The sequence below is a fragment of the Salvelinus sp. IW2-2015 genome, unplaced genomic scaffold (assembly GCF_002910315.2).
Source record: "Salvelinus sp. IW2-2015 unplaced genomic scaffold, ASM291031v2 Un_scaffold3354, whole genome shotgun sequence".
NCBI classification, from domain to species: Eukaryota; Metazoa; Chordata; class Actinopteri; order Salmoniformes; family Salmonidae; genus Salvelinus; species Salvelinus sp. IW2-2015.
In genome coordinates, this window is record NW_019944638.1 from 91,760 (window position 1) to 108,115 (window position 16,356).

Below are 16,356 nucleotides of genomic sequence, written 5' to 3' on the forward strand. Positions count from 1 at the left end.
CCTCAGTACCTAGTGATTCGGTTGACAGACTGAGCCACTAGTTCTCCTCCAACACAACGGTGACGTGGAACCGGCTTCCGCTCCTGGAAGTATGGACCCAGCAGCCGGTGAGTTAGAGCTGGCTCAGGCTCCAGGGATGTGAACCCCAGCCAGGCTTGAGTGGAGTGCTTTCAGGGCCTCTGCAGCGTGGCCCCAGCCAGCGTGGTGAGCTGGGCTTCAGGGCCTCCTGGAAGGCTGTGGACCCAGCCAGGGTGATTGGAGCTGCTTAGGCCTCGAAGGCTGTGGACCCAGCCAGGGTGGTGGCTGGCTTCAGGCGGCCCTCCTGGCAGGCTGTGACCAGCCAGTGAGGGAGCTGGCTTCAGGCCTGCCTGGATGCTGTGACCCCAGCCCAGCAGGTGAAGTGGACTGGGCTTCGGGCCTCCTGAAGCTGTGACCCCAGCCAAGCGTGAGTTACGAGCGGCTTCGGCCCCTGGGCAAGGCTCGTGACCCCAGCCAGGGTGAGTGGACTGGGCTCCGGCATCCTGGAGAGGCTGTGGACCACCAGGGTGATGAGCTGGGCTTCGGGCCTCTGGAAAGGCTGTGGACGCCCACCATGGTGCAGTGGAGTGGGCTTCCAGGCCTCCTGGAAGCTGTGACCCCAAGGCCGCGGGCGTAGAGTGGCTTCAGGGGCCTCCGGAGGCTTTGGACACAGCCGGTGATAGGGAGCTTGGGCTTAAGGGCCTTCCTGCTAAGGACTGTGGACCAAGCCAGGGTCAGTGGCGTGGGTTCGGGCTCCATGGAAGCTCTGGAGCGTATAGTAGAGCTGTGACAATGGACAGATGTTCTTGTGGAAGGAAGCCTCTAAGCACAGTTCCTAGGATTCAGCACCTTTAGCAAACCCTCCTAATGTGCAAATTCACTATATGGCAGCCATGGGCGGAAACTATCTGACTTCAGATCACTGCACTTAGGCCGCTACGGCTTCAGTTTCACACACCTAAGCACTGAACATTCTTATGGATTTACACAAGTCTTTACACCACAGACTCTCCCGCACCCTCCTCTACTCACCACTTTCCCCTACAGCTTCATGTGAGATGTCTGTGCAGGAGTGAGCAGGGAGAACTCACCCTCCTAATGCTAGCTAAAGACTACTATAGACCGGCTGTGTGTACCTGGCGTATCTCCATCCTCACTGAAGAACATCCCATTTGTCTTCACCGCATTATGAGGTGTCTAGGCCGTAACCAGCTGGACGTGTGGTGGAGACTACGTTGGAATCTACGGTGGAGCAGGTTGACCTCTTACATATGGCTGGTTACTCGGATAGCGATAACACCATATAGGACGCTCATTAAAATAGGTCTCATTAGAGATATTTTGTGACATTTCTGTCTAAACTGACTGTGGATTAATTACAAATTTCAATTTTTATCAAGGATGCCAATTACTTGCTATCAATTAACTAAGTACTAGTGATAAATACTACATTACTTCGAACTACAATTTCTCTATTTGTAACTTTGTACCTAGTTGCAGTGTCGCTTCTGTGGATTTGCCACCAGCGCCCCGAGGTAATCTGTCGGTACGGCACATCGGCTGTGGTCCGTTTTCTCAGTCACAGAGAGCCCAATGTGGAGAAGTGTTCTTGATGTTTATCTAGGGCAACTGAATCCACACATGTTCCCACTCTGCCTCCCGTTTCCCCTCACAACATCTGGGACACATCACTATCAGCATAAGTACAACCGCTGGTTAACCCAATCAGATCGAGGATCAGATTACCGACTAACAAATCCCTACACATGACAATTAGGGGAATAAAATATCTGACCTATAGATCTGTTCAAGCAGATATGAGAGACCCTATTTAACTGAGATTTAGATGTTTTCATATGATTGTAGTTTTGCCTTTTACGTGATTGATGTGATTAATAGTAACGGGCTATCTGATAGTGGAACCTTGGTCTCAGCATGACCCCTGTTCAAAGAAATATATATATAGATTAAATTGCAAAAGCTACTACTACTTTCCTCATGGATGTTTATCGACAACTGCTATGTTACTTATAAAATAAAAAGAAAGAGACACTTTGTCTCTAGGTACATCTAAATGGGGCCATGGTCCCAGCTCAACAGACTTCAGTAAATAAATGGCCTTATCCTTCCAACAAAGGTGGACATTTTCCCAGTGACTGTACACTTGAAAATACTATTTCATGAGTACCTTTATATAATCTTATATTGGACCTGTTCCTTATCTCTTCTTCCTATTAGCTGGCCTGAACGTGTGGGAGCCTGCGTGTCCCCAGATGCCACCTATGAGAGTGGTCAATCGCGGGGCCTAAGAAGGCTGTGCCCCACTCCCTGGCTACTGCAGGTCTCACATAGCAGGTGAGGCCTGTAGTGTGTGTGTGTTTGGTGCACTAACTTCGTAAAGCTATTTGTGCAGGACTATTTGCAACTGTCCATACATGCATGTGTGTGCGTGTAATCATGTTAATGCTGGATATGTCTCTCTCCTCTTGCAGCCAGTCCGTTCAATAGTCCCCTATCCCCTACATGCAGTGGAGTGTGGAGGCTCCCTGATCCACAAGGACATGGGTCCCCTGACGGCCGCTCACTGCTCATGGGAACGACACACACACCACACGCACAGCGCACCCACACACTACACACCACACATCACACACACACATCGCCACACAGCACACCACACAACACCACACAGCCACTACACACACACACAACACCACACACACACACACACAACCTCACATTACACAATATTCTATCAGTCCCAAATGTGAGTACAAGTAATATAAATAGAAACTCCCGTTAACTTTCCTAACCTAACCAAAATCCCTTCTCCCCCGACCCATCCAGGCTTGAGGAATCCCAATCCTGAAGGCGCATGTGTTGGGTTACAACACACACATTGGAACTCGTCCGGGACCCTCCCTTCCCATGAGCCTGCATACAAGGTGAACAGCATCTTAGGTTTAATTATTTGAGGATATTTAAGCTGTATTACAAGTATAAATTGTATATGAGTCTCTCTTCTGTATTGTTATGAATTGTTTTCTTATCTCCTTCCATTTTATTGTTTTTACACTATAAAGTAGTTGTTGATTTTTTATTGTTTATTAATAAAATGGTTTAATTTTGAATTCGATTATCTTTGATCCCAGGTGACAGGCATCATACAGCCAAGCAAGGGCTTCGTGCGTAGCATCGAGTATACTTAAAAGACAAGGAGTGCCGCCACCATTGTACATTTGACGGACATCATAACGGCATCGCCCTAGGCATTTGAGCTCTGCAGTCCAACATGACCAGGGAGTATGTTCGTCTGATGTCTAGCGCACAGGCGTGCCTGGGAATGTTGCTGACGGAACGTCTATGCTCTGCTGAAAACGCTGGTCAGGTGGGGCGAACGAGAAAGGTAGGAGAAAAGGTTTTTTATGTTTTTTTTAGATAAGTAGTTTATCAGTAGGCACAACTCGTTAGGGGCACATACACAGAACACAAGCTGCAATTAGATAACTACACACACCCTTTCAAATAACATTTGAAAAATACATCCATTATAAATAACTACCTTTAAACACAGGCCATTCATAGCACCACTACCTCTTTTTAACTATTTTACTATGATGCCTATTACAACATCGAGCCCTCAAAGAACTCTCCCAAACTGATCAGTGGTAGCTCCACCCATCTCACCCAGCTCTCACTCTACTTGACACTGACTGAATTAGCAGGCTTTCCTCTCCTAGGAGGGTTATAGACAGACTTACAATATTAACGCAAAGCCTGGTGTTGGCTGACTGGGTGTGTCATGTTCTTTCAGGGCTGAGATTAGTGAGTTTAACTGAGAGGCCTAGGTGGCAACTCCACAGCACTGACACCATCACATATAGAGTCTGTAATAACCTCAGCACAGTATGACAACACTTACGAGTCTGGATAACTCAGCACTCGTATTACACCGTTAGAGTCTGAATCAATCCAGCACAGTATTGACACCACGTATATAGGTCTTGATCAACTCAGCACAGTATTGACACCACGAGATGAGTCTGAATCAACTTCAGCACCATTATTGGACACCACGTATAGGTGACACTCGCTATTCACACGTAATGATACAGCAACAGTATTGACAACACGTATGAGCAGTCTAACAACGTCAGCACATATTGACACCAGTTATAGGTCTGAATCAACTCACGCCATATTTGACACACGTATTAGAGGTCTGAATCAACTCAGCACAGTATGACCACCATCGTGATAGAGCTGAATCAATCAGCACATGTATTACAACCATCGTATAGAGTCTGAATCAACTCCAAGCACATAGTTGACACCACGTATTATGAGTCTGAATCAATCAGCCACGTATTGACACCAGCGTTATATAGAGTCTTGAATCAACTCACACAGATTGACACCACGTATAGAGTCTGAATCAACATCAGACAGTTACACACACGTTAAGAGTCTGAATAACTCGCAAGCACATTATTGACACCACGATTATAGAGTCTGGGTGAAATTCAACTCAGCACAGTATTGCCACACGTAAGGACTGAACATAAACTCAGCACGTTATTGACCACCACCGTATAAGTCTGATTAATCAGGCACAGTATGACACCGCATTATAGAGTCTGAATCAATCTCAGACCGTATTGACACCACGTATAGGTCTGCACATTCAACGTTCAGCACAGTATCTGACACACGTATATAGAATCTGAATCAATCAGGCTATCAGTATTGAACCAGTATAGGTCTTGAATCATCGCACAGTATTGACACCAACGTATAGAGTCTGAATAACACTCCGCACAGTATTGGCACACGCTATAGAGTCTGAATCATAACTGCATAGTTATTGCACCACGTTATAGAGTCTGAATCACTCAGCACTGCCACAGATGACCCCATGAGGAGAGAGCAGAGAAGCACTCAACCCGCACACAAGTGACAAGAGCACACAAATCATACAATCTTATCTGCTTTAACATTCTTCTGTTCAGGTGTATCTATCTTGAGCTCCATTGACTCTGTATTACTCTAGTATAGGACTATAACATACGCTAGTAGACATACTGGATATCCATTATTGATCAGTCATGTATAGCGAGAGATACAAGGAGGAGTGATATGTTAAGGCTATTCACGCGGGTTCAATGAGGATAGCGAGGCTTGCAAGCTAAGAATGCTCAGCATGGCGACATGTGTTCATATTGAATTAGACAGCAGTTTGTAATGGTCATTATAGACATTTGCATGGGAACATTACATGGCATGCCTGTCTAGCCACTCCCCTAACAACGCCGGCCCTCCCCCTTCCTCCCATCTCTCTCTCCAGGTAGCCTCTTCCCTGTTGTTCTGAGAAGTTGAACCAGGCAGCCCCCTGCACCTCGTCCCTTCGCCACCTGCAGTAAGCCAGCCTACTGGTGGACACCTCTGAGACCCTCCATGATCTGTGCCGGATACGAGTCTCCAGACGAGCTCAAGTCAGCCTGCCAGGTAGACTAACGGACCCTACCCGGCTACACGTGCCTCATTTGGCGGAAGGGAGAAGGGAGAAGAGCCTGGTGTACAACTATTACACAGAGAGTGGCTCGTTTGCTCTAGGGAGGTTGGGGAAAGCCTGGTTGTTCAAAACCACTAACCAGCTTTAGTGCTTCGTTTTGGTGTAGGTAACGGAAGGTTTATGGGGGTAGCTGGTTGTATCACCTTGGCTTCTACCAGACCAAGTGGCTTGTTTATTTAACACAATGATAATACCAGTCCAGTGGTTTCTCCTGATTGAATGCATTATGTGAAACACAGCAACAGCATTTGTTTGTGATCAGTCAGCCTTGATAATGGTTGAATTAGTTTGTTGTTGTGGTGGGACAGAGGACAAAGAGRATAGGAACTACATAGTTGTCTGTCATAATGAGGTCCATATGAATGACAGCAGTGTGAGAGTCTTTGACCGCCACGTGCTGCTATGTATTTTACCCAGCAGCTCTTGTGCTACTCTCAGTGTTGTTCTTTCCCTCTGTAAAGTGTTTMGTTATTGTATAGCCTTAGTAGCCTGAGTACYTTGAGTACGTTGAGTACGTGTGCTTCCTATCCTATGATGTGAATTAATGTCTGAAAATAATTCACTAGCGATTATGTTATTTMCAAGACTATGTCGATAAAAGMAATCCAACTCTTTTGGGACAGTTGCTGGTTCAATCCTTTTAATATTTCAYTTGTCATCTATAATTACATTAAAATGTTCACTCTCCTTTCTCCTCATCCCTCGCTCCTCTCCTCGTCCTCTCTCCTCTCCTCCTCTGCAGGGTGACTCAGGTGGCCCATTCGCCTGCCAACCCTCAGCCTCAGACCCMTGGGAGGTCCARGGCATCGTCAGCTTCGGCGCCTTCGGCTGTGTCAAGGACAAGAAACCCTCTGTGTTCACCAGAGTGTCCTCTTTCAATGACTGGATCGATGATAACATGAAGAGGTTCATCTATGAGAAGTCGCTAGACTAAGGCGAAATCACTGATCTCAGAACTGTTGGGGGATGTTGATTTAGATGGTAGATGGTTGATGGAGTTGCTTACCCCCGTACACCACAGATCTAGGATCAGATTATAATTACTCATCTCAGAACTGTTTTGTCAGGTTGGATAGTGTGGGTTGGAGTTGGAACCTAACCACAGAGCTATGATCAGATTTGTTTAACCTGACGCATAACACAATCTATTAGGTAGGTGGGAAATGATCTGATCCTGTTAGGGCAGCTTGATCCTACTTCTACACTCATTAAGGTTTAACACTACAGTATTTATACACTGCAGGCCCCAAGAGGTTTCATAATATATTTAAGTCATTTAGCAGATGCTCTTACCCAGTGTGACTTAAAGGAGCAATTAGGGTTAAGTGCCTTGCTCATGGGCACATCGGCAGATACAGTATTTCACCTAGTCGGGGTTTCAAACCTGACCCAACGCTCTTAGCCGCCAGGCTACCTGCCGCTCCAGTAGGGTTTTATAATACACTGCAGCACCACAGTACCTTATGGACATTAGGATTATACTGTGTATACCAGTACAGATGATTGTGGGAATACTTTTTGCATAATGTCTGTATATCAAACTCCTATTCTCACCATGTAGAATATTTGTAAGTAATGTGATCATGTTTCATGTTGCAATTGCTTCCATTCTGGACCTTTGAATAAAATCTTATTTTGCATATTTTCCCACTTCTGGACCAGTAATGTGATTCTACATATTACTTACAAGGCTTATAAAATCCTCTTTGTGTGGATGTAGGATGTTAAACTTCAAACACAGCTTACATCCAAATCCCCCTTTCCTCCCCAGCCTTAGTATACTGTCATCCATTCTCCCTTCTGACTCAGCCAAATCCTACAGGCAGACTCAAAATGATATTCCTTTAGTCACATGACCCATCCGCTCAGCCAATGAGAGCGCGGGGCTCAGATTTCAGCCCAGGAGGAGACAGCCAGCCACTAATCTGTGTTTCAGAACAGGGGGTTGTAAAACAAGGAATCTCCTGTGTAGACTGGAGTCTTTACCCATTGTTCCTCGCTCTACCTTGGATTATTTTTGCTGTTGATTGGGGACTTTTGGATGGCACTAGTCTGGGTGAAAGGGTTTGCCAGTTTTGGGCAAGGTTTAGGCGGTGTGTATTCGGGACAAGAGTGAAGAGAGGGAGAAGAAGGGAGGAGGAGAAGGAGGAGGATAGTCATTTTTCTTCATCCTTCTTTTCTGCAGACTGCAGGCATTTCCCTGAGAGAATGGGGGCAGGAGCGCTCACCATCTGTGTAAGTAGCTACAAAGCCTTTTTCCTCAGCCTACCCGGCTGGCAGGCACAGGGGCTTCTATTCGGTGGCAAGGGGCTTTATGGATATATAACGGGTCACTCTTACAGTTCACTCAGCATAGGCAGCACACTCTTTTGTGTGTGTGTGTGGTGTGACAGCGAGAGTTGGTTTTACATCGGTCTGGGCACAGAGAGAGTCTTTTTAAAATGTCTTCTAGCTGTCACAGTTCTGCAGTCTGTTTCTTCCTGGCACTGAAACACTTTCCTCTCTCTCTACATCTCCCTCCACCTTCAAAATAACTTTATTTAGGTTACTGAACACAACTCGCATCAGAGTAACAGGGACAAGATGTGTTTACTGAAAGTGAAGTACGTTCTCCAGCACTGTGTGTTCAGTAGGTAGACCAAGCTTTTCTCTCCCTGGTAACTCTTACTCGACATCATGTAATTCTGAGTCAGACTTCCCTAATGGGCTACACACATAAACCCAGTAGAGGTGGCATCATGGCAGCATGACTAGAACAGGGCTACCTTTATGCTAACTAACTCTATCTGAGTCTATATTCCTTAGCAATGATCCAGTGACTCAGTTTTTAAATGGGAGTCTGTAATGAAAGCCGTTATGACAAACTCCTAAAAAAAGATATATTTTGCACCAGGAACATTTGAGGAATGTTATGAGTAAACCCTAGTCCGTTCCCTCAATAGTCTCAGGATTACTTGCCTCTAAGGACAACAACTACCCATAGTATGAAGTCTTTGATATGAGCTAGTCACTACTACAGCCTTCTAGTTGAGCAGCAGTTGTTATGCTAGGACTGTTTTTCCTGTGGTGCTGCCATACCAGTTGCTCCTACGGTCACCCACATTGGGAGAGACAAAGAGGGGGAGGGAAGAAGAGGAAGCATGCTAGGGCATGCTATCCCCTCTGTGAGTCAGTTCAGGAGGCAGCCAAACTTCTGTGTGGTCTAAAATCACCATACAATTTATTTATTCGCAAAAAGCTATGTAAATGAGAATAGGCCCTCGCATCCCATCTAGACACTTAGGAGTAATGGTGGACTTTTGAAGAAGTATGCTTGCTCAAGTGTTCACAAGTAGTTGAAGAGTGTATGGACTATCTCTTCAACAGTTGCTACAAATGTAGGATCTTAATTTGAGCCAGTTTGCTACAGCAGGAAAATAATCCTGCAGCAACAGGAAATGTGAATTATTAAGTCGATTATAATTCATGGACATTTTTGTAGGGGTTGATACATTTTTCGGAAGGGAAGGTCAAGTCTGAAATTTCGGGATGAAAATTACAAACTTCAGAAGCCTTTTAAAACCTCAAATGCACTACATGTTTTAAATGTCTGCGTTGCAGAAAAGTTATCCTGCAACAGGGTGATCAAATTATCATCCTTCATCTGTACTGTCACGGCCCTCCAGGTGTTTTAGGAAGCCATTCATTTACAGCGTCAAGAGGTTGTAGCAGTAGTGAGATAATGTCCTCTGGTGGGAGGGAGGAGAGAGGGAAGATGACAGGGAGGGGATAAGGGGTTAAAAGGGCTAATCACAATATAATGGTCTTGTCAACAATAGAGTAGCAAGCTAGAGGTCATTAGGTATTAGCATGCATTTCCTTTCATGTGTATGTACTATGTAGTTGAAAGATTCTAGTAGTTGGCAAGATCATTAAAAGACATTACACTGATAAGTAAGTAAGTTGGTGTGTGTGTGAGAGAGAGAGGTGTTAAATTCTACACCCACCTAAAAGGAAGCGATTCCAAAACCTTCCATAACAAAGCCATCACCTACAGAGAGATTAACCTGGAGAAGAGTCCCCTAAGCAAGCTGGTCCTGGGGCTCTGTTCACAAACACAAACAGACCACACAGAGCCCCAGGACAGCAACACAATTAGACCCAACCAAATCATGAGAAAACAAATATATAATTACTTGACACATTGGAAAGAATTAACAAAAACCAGAGCAAACTAGAATGGTATTTGGCCCTAAACAGAGAGTACACAGTGGCAGAATACTTGACCACTGGACTAGCCAAATTAAGGAAAGCTTTGACTATGTACAGACTCAGTGAGCATGCCTTGCTATTGAGAAAGGTCACCGTAGGCAGACCTGGCTCTCAAGAGAAGACAGGCTATGTGCACACTGCCCACAAATGAGTTGGAAACTGAGCTGCCAAATGTATGACCATATTAGAGACACATAAACTCAGCAAAAAAAGAAATGTCCCTTTTTCAGGACCCTGTCTTTCAAGTAATTCGTAAAAATCCAAATAACTTCACAGATCTTCATTGTAAAGGGTTTAAACACAGTTTCCCATGCTTGTTCAATGAACCATAAACAATTAATGAACATGCACCTGTGGAACGGTCGTTAAGACACTAACAGCTTACAGACGGTAGGCAATTAAGGTCACAGTTATGAAAACGTAGGACACTAAAGAGGCCTTTTACTGTCTCTGAAAACACCAAAAGAAAGATGCCCAGGGTCCCTGCTCATCTGCGTGAACATGCCTTAGGCATGCTCAAGGAGGCATGAGGACTGCAGATGTGGCCAGGGCAATAGATTGCAATGTCCGTACTGTGAGATGCCTAAGACAGCGCATCTTCGGTACTTCCGAACATCACACCTGCGGGACAGGTACAGATGGCAACAACAACTGCCTGAGTTACACCAGGAATGCACAATCCCTCCATCAGTCTCAGACTGTCCGCAATAGCTGAGAGGGGCTGGACTGAGGGCTTGTAGGCCTGTTGTAAGGCAGGTCCTCACCAGACATCACCGGCAACAACGTCGCCTATGGGCACAAACCCACCATCGCTGGACCAGACAGGACTGGCAAAAAGTGCTCTTCACTGATGAGTCACGGTTTTGTCTCACCAGGGGTGATGGTCGGATTCGCTTTATCGTCGAAGGAATGAGCGTTGCACCGAGGCCTGTACTCTGGAGCGGGATCGATTTGGAGATGGTCCGTCATGGTCTGGTGCGGTGTGTCACAGCATCATCGAACTGAGCTTGTTGTCATTGCAGGCAATCTCAATGCTGTGTGGTACCCTTCCTGCAGGCTCATCCTGATATGACCCTCCAGCATGACAATGCCACCAGACATACTGCTCGTTCTGTGTGTGATTTCCTGCAAGACAGGAATGTCAGTGTTCTGCCATGGTCAGCGAAGAGCCGGATCTCAACCCATTGAGCACGTCTGGGACCTGTTGGATCGGAGGGTGAGGGCTAGGGCCATTCCCCGCAGAAATGTTTGGGAACTTGCAGGTGCCTTGGTGGAAGAGTGGGGTAACATCTCACAGCAAGAACTGGCAAATCTGTTGCAGTCCATGAGGAGGAGATGCACTGCAGTACTTAATGCAGCTGGTGGCCACACCAGATACTGACTGTTACTTTTGATCAGGGACACATTATTAATTTCTGTTAGTCACATGTCTGTGGAACTTGTTCAGTTTATGTCTCAGTTGTTGAATCTTGTTATGTTCATACAAATATTTACACATGTTAAGTTTGCTGAAAATAAATGCAGTTGACAGTGAGAGGATGTTTCTTTTTTTGTTGAGCTTATTTCCCCCAGATTACACAGACCCACAAAGAATTAGAAAACAATTTTGATAAATTCTCATATCTATTGGGTGAAATACCACATTGTGCAATCACAGCAGCAAGATTTGTGACCTGTTGCCACAAGAAAAGGGCAACCAGTGAAGAACAAACACCATTGTAAATACAACCCATATTTATGTTGATTTATTTTCCCTTTTTGTACTTTAACTATTTGCACATTGTTACAACACTGTATATAGACATAATATGACATTTGAAAGGTCTTTATTCTTTTGGAACTTGTGTGTAATATTTACTGTTAATTTTCTATTGTTTTATTTCACTTTTATTTATCCATTTCACTTGCTTTGGCAATGTAAATATATATTTCCTGCCAATAAAGCCCCTTGATTGACAGAGAGAGAGAGAGAGAGGGACAGAGAGAGAGAGAGAGAGAAGAAGGAGGATAGGGAGGGAGGAAGAGAGATATAGAGGAGGGGAAGAGGGAGGGAGAGATGGACAGAGACAGAGAAGGGGGGAGAGAGAGAGAGGTAAAGAATTGTATTTGATGTGCCACTTTATAAGCTGAGTGAGTAGTACACTTATCCCTTACTCTAAGTACTGTCTCAGTGAGTCACCAGTGTGTGTTTATGTGTGTACATGTGTGAGTGGTGTGCGTGCGTCTGTGTGTGCAGATTTAGGGGACATCTGCTTGCAACTGCTTGTGTCACTGACAGGCAGAGTAGCTCAGACAGGCTTAGCTCTTAAACACCTGCGCAGGAGCCCTACTGAAATACTACTACAGCTGTAGTACTGAGCCAACGTATAGAGATATACTGGAGACATACGGAGACTTACTGGAGACGTACTGGAGACGTACTGGAGACATTCTGGAGACATTCTGGAGACCTACTGGAGATTGTACTGGAGACATTCTGGAGACGTACTGGAGACATTCTGGAGACGTACTGGAGACGTACTGGAGACTACTGGAGACGTTCTGGAGACCTACTGGAGACGTACTGGAGACGTATGGAGACGTACTGGAGATTCTGGAGACGTTTGGAGAGTATGGAGACGTACTGGAGACGTTCTGGAGACGTACTGGAGACATTTCTGGAGACGTACTGGAGACGTACTGGAGACTTCTGGAGACGTTTTGGAGACATTCTGGAGACGTTTTGGAGATGTACTGGAGACGTACTGGAGACGTTCTGGAGACGTACTGGAGACATTCTGGAGACGTACTGGAGATGTACTGGAGACATTCTGGAGAACGTACTGGAGACATTCTGGAGACGTTTGGAGATGTACTGGAGACGTACTGGAGACGTTCTGGAGACGTACTGGAGACATTCTGGAGACGTACTGAGGAGTACTGGAGACATTCTGGAGACGTTTTGGAGACATTCTGGAGACGTTTTTTGGAGATGTACTGGAGACGTACTGGAGACGTTCTGGAGACGTACTGGAGATGTACTGGAGACATTCTGGAGACGTACTGGAGACATTCTGGAGACTTTTGGAGACATTCTGGAGAGTTTTGGAGCTGTACTGGAGACGTTTGGAGATGTACTGGAGACGTACTGGAGACGTTCTGGAGACGTACTGGAGAGATACTGGAGACGTACTGGAGACGTACTGGACGACGTCTGGAGACGTATTGGACATTCTGGAGACATACTGGAGACTTACTGGGATGTACTGGAGACATACTGAGTATTCCAAGTCTGACTATTAATCCTCTATACAGGGGTTCGTGTGCTCAGTTGGTAGAGCATGGCGCTTGCAACGCCAGGGTTGTGGTTCATTCCCACGGGGGGACCAGGATGAATATGTATGAACTTTCCAATTTGTAAGTCGCTCTGATAAGAGCGTCTGCTAAAATGACTTAAATGTGTAAATGTTCCCAAACCTTTTCACTAAGGCCCCGCTTCCAGCATTGGGTAAACATCCCACGCCCCCCTTGTGCACGCACGACGTTTATTTCATTTGGGTAACAAGCACTGTTCATCACACAACTGTTCACACTCCTCTTGGTGGAGAGAATTTTGCAGGTTTAAAGCTTATGTCCTGCAATTCTACAAATTTTGTTCTGGGGTGCAAATAAAATGTTGCCGTTTTTAAGCTACTTTTCTTGCAATTCTAATACATTTTGCCATGTTTTTTTGCCATCTCCGACCCCAAAGGGATCCCAAGGTGTGTGTGCGCGCCTGTTTGTGGTGTGTACATGGGGTCCTAATGCTATGGCATCTGCCATGGTACAGCCCGCTCTCCTTAAGCCCTCTGAGCACCATCTGGGAGATGGGTCCCAAATAGCCAGGCTGAGATTATAGACATATGTTTGAATCAGTGGAAGACGAATGGTTAAATCCAAAAGTGACATCAGGCCTTAGAGTGGGATGGTTGTGTTGAATTAGCCCYGTCCCAGACATTGACCGTATGAGTTGACAAGATAGCACAAACAGATCAGGGACCAGGCTAGTGTTGAAATGATTGGGGATATGCGGAGATCAGTGTAATAGTGCTTCCTTTTTCTTTATGACAGAGTAGTGATGGCTTTTGCCTAGAGGGTGTGGTAGTATTGTCATTTTGTTCAGCAGTGCTTGGTGCTGTGTTTGTGTGCATGCATAGACTCATTTAATCACATTAATTAGAAATGAAAAGTGTCCAGATAGAACAGGTAATAAATATGATTTCTTATCTAGATTAACAGGTTCATAAAGAATGTTTTAAGTGAGTTATGCTTCTTGTGAAGGCACTTGACTACTAGTTAATAACTACATAATACAATGATCCCATTGTGTCATACAAGGCCTCCCGTGTGATATAGTGAGGCCTCTCTCTCTCTCTCTCTCTCTCTCTCTCTCTCTCTCTCTCTCTCTCTCTTTATTTCTCTCTCTTGCTCTCCTCTTTCTCTCTCTCTCTGTCTCTGTCTCTGTCTCTCCGGCTCGGTCTCTCTCTCTCTCTTTCTTTCTCTCTCTCTCTCTCTCTGTGTTCTGTCTCTTTTGAAGTGGTGCATTCTAGGGTGACTGGATGTCACATGCTCAGTTTGATGTTGAGACCAGCCAGTGCGTGAATCAAAGCCCTGCTCTGATCCTGTTTAGAACAGAGAAGTAGTAGCTCCTCTGTTGTGATGCTGTTGGACTTTGATGTCACTCAACAAATGTGTTACTGTAATTACATTAGTTAGTTTAATAGTTAGTTAGACTAAGAGTTTACACGGTACTATCAGTAATCTGATCCTATGAAAGGAGTGTGTGTGAGGGTGTGTGTGGCGAGTGTGAGTTAGAACAGGTGGCGAGTTTAGTGGGTCATTGTAGATAGCCAACAGCTGATACACACGCACGTACACACGCACACACACATGTAAACACACTCTGTATACACAAGGCCTAATCTATCTCACAGTAACAGGTGTGTGTGTGTGTGTGTGCCAGGCCAACTCTAGTACGAGAAGCTTACATCGTTTGCACTCAGAGGATGATGGGTTAACATGGGTATTTAGAAAATGAGTTTTTGTCTCACTGCATAGCCATTGTATAACCACTGTATAGACACTGTATAACCACTGTATAGTCACTGTATAACCACTGTATAGTCGCTGTATAGCCACTGTATAGCCACTGTATAGCCACTGTAGAGCCACTGATAACAACATGAGACTGTCATTACTATCTCTTGCACACTCTACTTCCCCAAACTGTTTTAAAATGTGTACACAACTAATTCATTCATACATTAAGTATTTTTCAAGAAATGTGTGCACAACATAGTYCATATAATGCCTTCAGAAAGTGTTCAAACCCCTTGACTTATTCCACATTGTGTTTTGTCACAGCCTGAATTTAAAATGGAGGTCAAGGGGTATGAATACTTTCTGAAGGCACTGTATAAAACACAGGAAAATAACYCCTTTAAGTCAGGGAGTGTTTACCCCATAGAACCCCACAGAATGAATTCTGTTTCTATGGTTTACCCTATAACTTAATGCAAGCTCTACATGTATAATGTAGAAAGTCAACAGACTTGACAACAGATGAATTTCCAGCCTCTTTCCTTTCTATCAATATATCCCAAGCTGTCAAGCCCAGCTGGCAGTCCACTTCAGTGTGTGTGTGTGTGTGTGTGTGTTTGTGTGTGCATGCCAGCTCTCTTCTCACTCACTGCTCGCCTCAGCCTTCACCCCTCCCCTCAGCCACAGGTGTGCATGGTAACCAAAGCCTCGTCGTAGCAACCAGTACACAGCCCAAACCCCTCCCCTTTCCCTTCTCTTCTCCCAACACTAACTCTCTTCCCTCTCCCAACTTCTCTGTGTGTCGGCGTGTGTGTGTGTGGCCCTTTCCAAAGGGTCCCTCCATCCCTCCACACACTAACTGACTCTGTGCCCGTYCCAAGGCAGAAGAGGGCATCCCCAGCCCCTATGGAGGTGCCGGACATGGCAGTGCCCACAGTACCAGTAGTACCCGCTGCTGACTGCTGCTCTCTGCTGTGTTCCTATCTCCAGCACAACAAGGCTGCGGTACAGATCAAGCAAGACATGAAGAAGATGGTCCAGTTGCCCATGCTGAGGGGGACCTCCAGGGGACCTCGAYGAGTGGAGGCCAGGGGRGCTAGGCTGTTCGGCYTGTCCCTGCTGGAGCTCAGGGAGCTGGGCCTCGTGAAGGATGGCGTGCCCCTGGTGGTGCGGAGCATGGTAGAGTTCCTACGAGAACATGGTGAGCTGAGGAGSTTGGGGGTCATGMGGGGATGAGAGCGGATGCYGGGATAGGACGGTCTTTAATGTTTCAATACACAGTCATTTTCTAATGGTCATTCTGCATCCATTTTGGTTCTGAAGTAGTTGTAGGGATGGCTAGATTTTGTTGTAGCAGCCTATCACTCGCGTCTATTGACAGGGGATTTGAATTCAAGTTGATCAATCTAGGAATCAGTCTAGCAAAAAACTGATCGATTAAATTGTCTTGTTAATAA

At 45.5% G+C, this 16,356-nt stretch overlaps 3 protein-coding genes across 3 annotated transcripts in view; all 3 read left to right on the forward strand.

Moving 5' to 3' along the window:
• Positions 1-142, forward strand: part of LOC112075717 (tolloid-like protein 2) — a 49,607-nt gene extending 49,465 nt beyond the window's left edge. Inside the window, 1 exon segment of the mRNA XM_070441035.1 lies at positions 29-142. Within this exon segment, the coding sequence (XP_070297136.1) occupies positions 29-142 (114 nt within the window).
• A 3,116-nt stretch (positions 143-3,258) lies between these two features.
• LOC112075716 (proproteinase E-like) lies at positions 3,259-7,139 on the forward strand. The gene is made up of 3 exons (XM_024142671.2): positions 3,259-3,424; positions 5,363-5,523; positions 6,333-7,139. Exons 2-3 carry the CDS (start codon positions 5,473-5,475, stop codon positions 6,522-6,524), a joined length of 243 nt encoding a protein of 80 aa, XP_023998439.1. The 5' UTR covers positions 3,259-3,424; positions 5,363-5,472; the 3' UTR covers positions 6,525-7,139.
• A 395-nt stretch (positions 7,140-7,534) lies between these two features.
• The window catches only part of LOC112075718 (protein FAM13A-like), a 23,562-nt gene continuing 14,740 nt past the window's right edge, over positions 7,535-16,356 (forward strand). The window contains exons 1-2 of the mRNA XM_070441036.1: positions 7,535-7,825; positions 15,890-16,100. Coding sequence (XP_070297137.1) covers positions 7,799-7,825; positions 15,890-16,100 — 238 coding nt within the window. The 5' untranslated portion in view covers positions 7,535-7,798. The remainder of the gene's footprint in view (positions 7,826-15,889; positions 16,101-16,356) is intronic.